This window comes from Periplaneta americana, chromosome 17, assembly GCF_040183065.1.
Source record: "Periplaneta americana isolate PAMFEO1 chromosome 17, P.americana_PAMFEO1_priV1, whole genome shotgun sequence".
Taxonomy (NCBI): Eukaryota; Metazoa; Arthropoda; class Insecta; order Blattodea; family Blattidae; genus Periplaneta; species Periplaneta americana.
This window is the reverse complement of record NC_091133.1, coordinates 31,316,547-31,324,361: the sequence shown is the minus strand read 5'-3', so window position 1 is coordinate 31,324,361 and position 7,815 is coordinate 31,316,547. Positions and strand designations below refer to the sequence as shown.

General features: G+C 34.6%; 1 protein-coding gene across 1 annotated transcript in view; it reads left to right on the top strand.

The window, feature by feature from the left end:
• The first annotated feature begins 2,015 nt into the window (after window positions 1-2,015).
• The window catches only part of LOC138692735 (uncharacterized), a 141,743-nt gene continuing 135,943 nt past the window's right edge, over window positions 2,016-7,815 (top strand). The window contains exons 1-2 of the mRNA XM_069815927.1: window positions 2,016-2,021; window positions 2,929-3,069. Of these exons, the coding sequence (XP_069672028.1) occupies window positions 2,016-2,021; window positions 2,929-3,069 (147 nt within the window). The remainder of the gene's footprint in view (window positions 2,022-2,928; window positions 3,070-7,815) is intronic.

Below are 7,815 nucleotides of genomic sequence, written 5' to 3'. Positions count from 1 at the left end.
CAAAAATGACTTTCATAAGTCCATCGGCAAGTCTATGTTGCTATCACAAACGAGTGTGTTATATGGCAGTAAAAATTTTTAATAACCTCCCTATGGATATAAAAAATTAAACTTAAAACATAAGATTATTTAGGGCCAAATTAAAGAAGTACCTAGTTTCTCATGCCTTCTAATCTGTAGGTGAATTCTTGACATTCAACAACGCTTCTTGAAATTGATATTATATTGTAAAGCTCTTCTGTATATATTTCAACTAGACTGTGATTATGAAAAATGCTTTATAGTAGTATTACATTTTTTGACTTGTTCCATATTCTAGCTGTGAGACAATGTACGACTACAATGGAATGTTAATAAATAGAATAAAATACAATAAAACGAATGTCAAGTAATCTATGTCGAATCCTGAATCCGATCTCGTGAAATAAGATCTTGCTATCATCAAATCCATCGCCGCAAATTAACCTGGTAATTGATACAGCATCGTTAAATAATTAATGGACCCAGATGTATGCTTAGGCTATAATATAATATAATATAATATAATATAATATAATATAATATAATATAATATGATATGATATGATATGATATGATATGATATGATATGATATGATATGATATGATATAATATGATATAATATAATATAATATATAATATAATATCCTATTGTTGTGAGTAAGTTTGTACCACTGCCATTCCTCAGTCTGTAAATATTATTATTATTATTATTATTATTATTATTATTATTATTATTATTATTATTATTATTATTATTATTATTATTGCTGCTACTATTATTATATGTAATAGTAAGAGTGAACAAATTTAACTACCTTATTTGGATATTCACTATCATTCGGACATGACCTTGACATACAAAATAAAATGATCAAAATTATAATAATATTGTGCACAATAAATTCAGTTTTGCAACTATTATTAGGTTAGAGGAATACACGAATCAAAATTTCTAAAACTCTTGCCCGACCATTTTTATCTTACGAATGCGAGGCTTGAGTCATAAAAATACTTGGCTCCTCAAGAGGACTGATGTGAGACCGTAACAGACCACCTGGACTAATACATGTTCTGGATGATAATTATTAATGTTATAGATTGCTTACTTACAAATGACTTTTAAGGAACCCAGAGATTCATTGCCGCCCTCACATAAACACGCCATCGGTCCCTATCCTGTGCAAGATTAATCCAGTCTCTATCATCATATCCCGCCTCCTTCAAATCCATTTTAATACTATCCTCCCATCTACGTCCCGGCCTACCAAAAGGTCTTTTCCCCTCCGGCCTCCCAACTAACACTCTGTATACATTTCTGGATTCACCCATACGTGCTACATGCCCTCCCCACCTCAAACGTATTGATTTAATGTTCCTAATTATATCAGGTGAAGAATACAATGCGCGCAGTTCTGTGTTGTGTAACTTTCTCCATTCTCCTGTAACTTCATCCCTCTTAGCCCCAAATATTTTCCTAAGCACCTTATTCTCAAAGACCCTTAATCTCGCTTCCTCTCTCAAAGTGAGAGTCCAAGTTTCACAATCATACAGGACAACTGGTATTATAACTCTTTTATAAATTCTAATTTTCAGATTTTTTGACAGCAGACTAGATGGCAAAAGCTTCTGAACCGAATAATAACAGGCATTTCCCATATTTATTCAGCGTTTAATTTCCTCCCAAGTATCATTCATTTTTGTTACTGTTTAATTTTTCCACCTCTTCGAAGGATAAAGCTCCAATTTTCATATTCTGGTCACGAGACATAATTATATACTATTATTAATTTCTAATGTTACTAAAGGTATTATTTTTATTATTATTATTACTATTACTAGTACTATTATTATTATTATTATTATTATTATTATTATTATTATTATTATTATTAACCTACGAGTTCCTTGAAAACCATTTGTAAATAAGTAATTATTATGAGTTGTTGATTGTGAGAAATGGTAAGATTGATGGGTGGTGGAGAAGGCGATAACAATGACGGTAAGATATTGGTATTAGTGTATTTTTAACTGAAGTGGTTTACAATACCATATTGAAGAAATTTTCCGGCATTTGCTTGGAGGGATGATTAAAGACAGTAAATGTGTCTTTCACAATAGATAATCTGAAAGAACATATTTCGATTTTCTAAATATACTCTTAGCCTACAAATATATAAATCAGCGCCTAGTTTATTTTAATTTTTTTTTCAGAAGAAACTCACTTAAATTATTTGTTATAATGACGGTTGGGATGATTTTGAAATTTGTTCCACTCTCCTTTCTCAGTCTAAATATTATTATTATTATTATTATTATTATTATTATTATTATTATTATTATTATTATTATTATTATTATTATTACTATTATTATTATTCCTATTTTTAATAGTAAGAGTGAACAACTTTAACTACCTTAGTTGGATATTCACTATCATTTGCTATCATTTCATTGTAATATTTTAACATTGTTATTTATCTTACAAGATTTCAACGTCTTAATTGTTGCGTGTAATATTTTATCATTCGTAACGAAAATTTTTATTGAAAGTTTTTATGTGGTGTGGGTATTTTTTCATGAACTTATTATTATTATTTGGATTGAAATAATCCTTTATATGACAACCAATCCATAGGAACTTACATTGCTTTCGGGTACAGACTACAGAGTGCTTATAGTGCCTTAATTGGAAATAGATTTCGTATTATACGAGCCATGAAAATTATCTTGATATTAACATTGGTTTCACGTTCGAGCAACGTATTACTTTGACTCGGGGTACTGAATGCGAATACATTTTCTAGGCCGTTAGATAGTACATTGACTAATTAATAGACCAGGGAATTATATAAACTGCATTTCTATAATATTTTATTAAGAAATAAACTAACTTTGTATTATTTTAGACTAACTTTCAAGAGGAGTTCATTACAGTGGACCATGTGATCGATCCTGTGACGCAACAACGATCCCGACTCCTCAATCCGTATGTTTTCAAAGTCAGACAAGATCAGGTGTTGCAGTTATACAAGTTGACATTTATGAAGGTAAGTTCATGATTTAGATATTTCTTCCATTGTTTACACCTGGCGTTTTGTGAACATAGGAGCATAGTTTATGTGAAGTTAATGATCGATCCTTTTAAACTTCAATTTATTATAAAGGTCCTCTTACACAACCAATTATATTTACAATCGTATTTTCGTATTTTCTTTGTCATGAAAAGATTAGCGAATTCGTTTTTATTTATTTCGATTGTAGTAAACACACAGCGAAACTCGTCACCATCCCATCGAAACGAGATCAGAGTCGGAAATTAACAATGACTTTAGCATCGGGTTTCCCTGATTGCGTGTGGAGGTTCACTGAATACTAATGTTGTCTGATTTGCATTTTATAACTCTATTTCTTCATCGTCATTAACATAGTAGTCTTTACCTTCATCATAATCATAATCGTTTCCACTTTCGTTATTATCAGTAATAGCAGCAGTAGCATCTATGTAAAAAGTGAAACCTAACCTATTTACTCCAGAAGGGGCTCGCGACAGGAATAGTTTCGCTGTGGCGCATGCGCCGATCTCTCGTGCAGTGCCAGTGTGATCCTTACCTGAAATGTACATTCCAGATCAAATCAAGAAGTTCCCTTCTTGCTCCAGTTACCCATCTTGCATATACGAAAGTTAGGTTTGGTTAGTTTAGGTTTTTGTTAGCCAAGTCCATGTATTCCGCTCATGCACAGACAGCCAAGATGAACCTGTCGCAAAACGCATGTTTTAAGCAGGGTGCACACAGAATCAGAAGCGGCGCGACCGACGCACAGTGGTCCGAATATTAAAAAACATGGTCAAAAATATCTCCCTATTTACAATCTACATTATGCCATGCCCAATCAACAAATAATTGTTTAAAATGAGAAATATAATGAATTTTAACGACTTACATCTATACCGGACCCCTCCTCCATCACTCTTCTTCAGAATCAGTATCTCCCGAGTCCTCGCTATTGAGCCCTTCAGGTGTAGAGAGCAACTGGAGCACCTGCAGTGTTAACTGTGTTCTCTTCTTCTTGGGGAGTTCTCTTAGGTTGGAAATTAAAGGGTCTGACGCAAGAAATAGTCTATGGAATAAGTCAAAGTTGATAGTAATTCTTGACGTCTTTCTGGTGCGATCTTGTCGAAATCTTCGAACAGTTTTGTTTAATGATTCCATTGCTTCCTCGGATAATTCTCCTATTGGTAATAAAGCTGATTTTACAATAGATGCCCCATGAATAAGAATTTTGTGCATTGTTGGTGGCATATAATACCATGGGTATAATTTGACGGACAGCTCTGCGGTCCTTTTGCAGTATATATTGAATCGCGATTCACTTATATTTTGAAAACACGAAATTGTAGTAAGAATCACACTGAATCGTGAAATTAAACCATAATCAACTCCATTTATTTTATATGCTTCTTTAGTATTTTCAAAAAATCTTCTTGCCGTGTTCCCATCATTTGTGGTCCCATATCCAGGCTTCGGTGTATCTATAATAAGCACTAATCTATTTCGAAATGCATCTTGAATAGTTTTCTTTCTTTTCTTCATAATTTCTCGACTTCCATCTCGTACATTTGCCTTCCATTTTTTAAATTCAAGCCGGTAAGATATATGTAGTATGCATTCAAAAAACCTTATATGTGCATGTAGAATTGATAATCCAAAGACAAAATTGGAGGTATCTTCTGACTGTTGTAAAAATTCAAATTTATTCATATGTGAAATTTTTGCACCACAGATGTAGCACTTCATACTGGATGACTTGGCTAATGCATTGCATATTTTCCCGTCTATCATAGTTAAAAGTAGTGAAAACCGAACTGTGATGTTACCTAATGTAAATGGTTGCAAGTCCTGTATCTGATTTTCTACATATTCTCTCTCTGCTTGGGCTATATCCGTTGTCTCGTGTACCCACTGAAGGCGAATAGGTCTGCAGAACCGAGATGATGAAGGACGGGGATTCTTCCATGCAACATCTCCACTTTCAGTATCAACCAAGCGCAGGGGAACCAATGACGTAAGAAATAAACTTTCATCACTTTTCTCTTTTTGATTCCATATCTGTTTATATTGCGAATGACCTGAGCTGCCGTCAAAACCCCATTTACAATGCAACATGTAGTTTTTCTCCGTGTTATTTAAAGGTGAAATATTCAAGATTCTATAACCTGTATGATGTAACAGAGACTGTAATTTGACCTCACATTCATTTTCGGTCACTTGTATGTCTTGGGGATAAGTTTCTTTTTTTAGTTTCTAAAACGGATTGATAACTGGGATAGCGATCATGGTTATGTGTAACTGCCATTTTTCTTATTGCGTTATATTGATGTCAGGACAGATCTGAATCTATTATTAATGAAAGAGCTTCTTCATTTGCGAGTCTAGTGCTTTCCTTTTTTTTCTTTCCTCCAATAATCACGAATTCTTTTGCCTCCGCTTGGTGTTGTAGCTGTTACTTCTTTTAACAATTTGGCTGCTGCTTCATCACCTTCTGACCTTAAACTCATTACTGTAGCATAAGAGAGCTCTTCAGAAGACACATTTTCTCTCGTTTCTTTTGCTTTTCTTCGTTTACTTCTTTCACTTAAATCCCAAATACTTTTGTAGGACGACCGTGACCCAGCTTTCCCGATGTGCTTGGAATGTCGGTATGTTTTTTCGGCGTTGATACACATGAAATATTTTCAGTAGGCAATGTTATGTCATGATCTAACCAACGAAATATCTGTTTGAAAAATTTGTTTCACTATAACCACACTTCACGCATCGCTGATAATACGGAAGAAAAAAATGTAATCTAATGACATTGTATAACTTTTTTGCAGCACTACAATCAGTACTAATTTCAAATTTATTAGTCATGACGTGATATAATTTTCTTGTTGCTTACGCGATTTGTTTCTCCGTTGTCTAATTTTATGGTGAAGTTCACGGCGACTCACAGAAAAATTCATTTTACACTTGCACAATAAACACACCCTGAACCACTGAACGTATCAAGATGACTGAATACAGTTAAGGTTTCAATCAGCTTGGAAAGAACCCCCTTTTAAATGGAAAGTAAACAGAACGCGAGTTATGACTATGAGCTGTCACAGTTATGGCATATGAGAATTGAGAAAACAGCGCGCAGGGGTAGTCTTGGGCTCGTAGAGGTTAATCTTGGATAACCTTGGAGATAAAACCTTCAACATTCTCTAAACGAAGGCTTCCCTTAACAGCTGTGTAAGTTTCACAGTGTACAGCTGTCAAAAGAAAAAGTGGCCGCTCTCCTGAAACAAAGTTCCCTTCGGGTATCTTCGCTACAATTCGGAGACAGGCGATGTTACATGTTGTTGGACCACGTTGCCTGATATCTACAGTTATAATTGAAGTATATTGTGTGTTATTCGATAGCATAATGGTAACGTTCAGGCCTCTTATTCATGAGGTCCTGCGTTCGACTACAACCTCGTGCTTTTTATGTTCTTTTTTGTTCTGTTTTTGAGAGAGACAAACTAGACATAATGGCTCCTTTCTCTTTTATGATTATTTTAGTAATTAACATCAGGTTTATTAATATATTATGCCATGACTTTTCATTATGATATTGTGGCTGCAAATGGAAAGAAAAAAATTTTATTCTCAATAAAATATCTTTCGTGGCATAAACATAACAAATTTACTGGCGTCGGCCTTAAAACATTCAAACAATTAAGCGTTCAAAAAACAAAACAAAAAGCCACAATTCAATATTTAGTCTATCTTCCTCTTATCTCGATCATCTTGCAGTCGAGTGGGCATGGAATTGACTAGTCTTTGCAAATAGCGACTGTTCTTAGACACGATATTCCAGGCATTCTGAACATACATACATAAATGTTCTGTCCGTGGGCAGGTCTTTCATTGCAAACCCAGCAATCTCCAATCTTTCCTATTTTCTGCCTTCCTCTTAGTCTCCGCATATGATCCACATATCCTAATGTCGTCTATTATTCTTTTCAACCAGAGACCCAACCAACTCCTTTTTCTCTTTCTAATCAGTTTCAGCATCATTCTTTCTTCACTCACTTTTTCAAACACAATTTTATTTCTTATTCTGTCTGTCCACTTCACACGCACCGTTCTTCTCCACATCCACATTTCAAATGCTTCAATTCGTTTCTCTTCATTTCGTCGTAATGTCCATGTTTTCCCCCATACAATGCCACACTCCACACAAAGCACTTCACTAGTCTCTTCCTTAGTTATTTTTCAGAGGTCCGCAGATGATCCTTCTTCTTCTATTAAAAGTTTCCTTTGTTCATGTTTGCAGTTTTCTTGGGAAGGATAGGCCTAAATGCGGTAACATCCCGTTGCTTTCCGCACACCACTATCTCTTTCGCATCTTATTAAATTCTAGGGGGCCCAAGCGTGGAGATGAGGAGAGTGGATATGATTAATTGGGCCCTCCGGACTTCACCGAAAGTCACGGCAAGGGTTAAATACTGTATTAATTCTATCAGGATGTTTGACCCGATCAGAGACCAGGAAATCTCAATTAGCCTTTGCCCCCTGCATCCTGGAGTAGCTTCTACGAATCATTAGGAAATCTTAAAGTACGATTGGGCCAATTTTTCCGAAAATATTTCCACACTTTTGCCTTCGTAGCTCAGCGGACGAATGTCGGAATTTAGATGTCAACGTCTCAGGTTCAATTCCTCGTTACACCTTTTCATTTTATTGTGGTTCAAGATAGTATAATGTAATAATACAAAAAGAAAA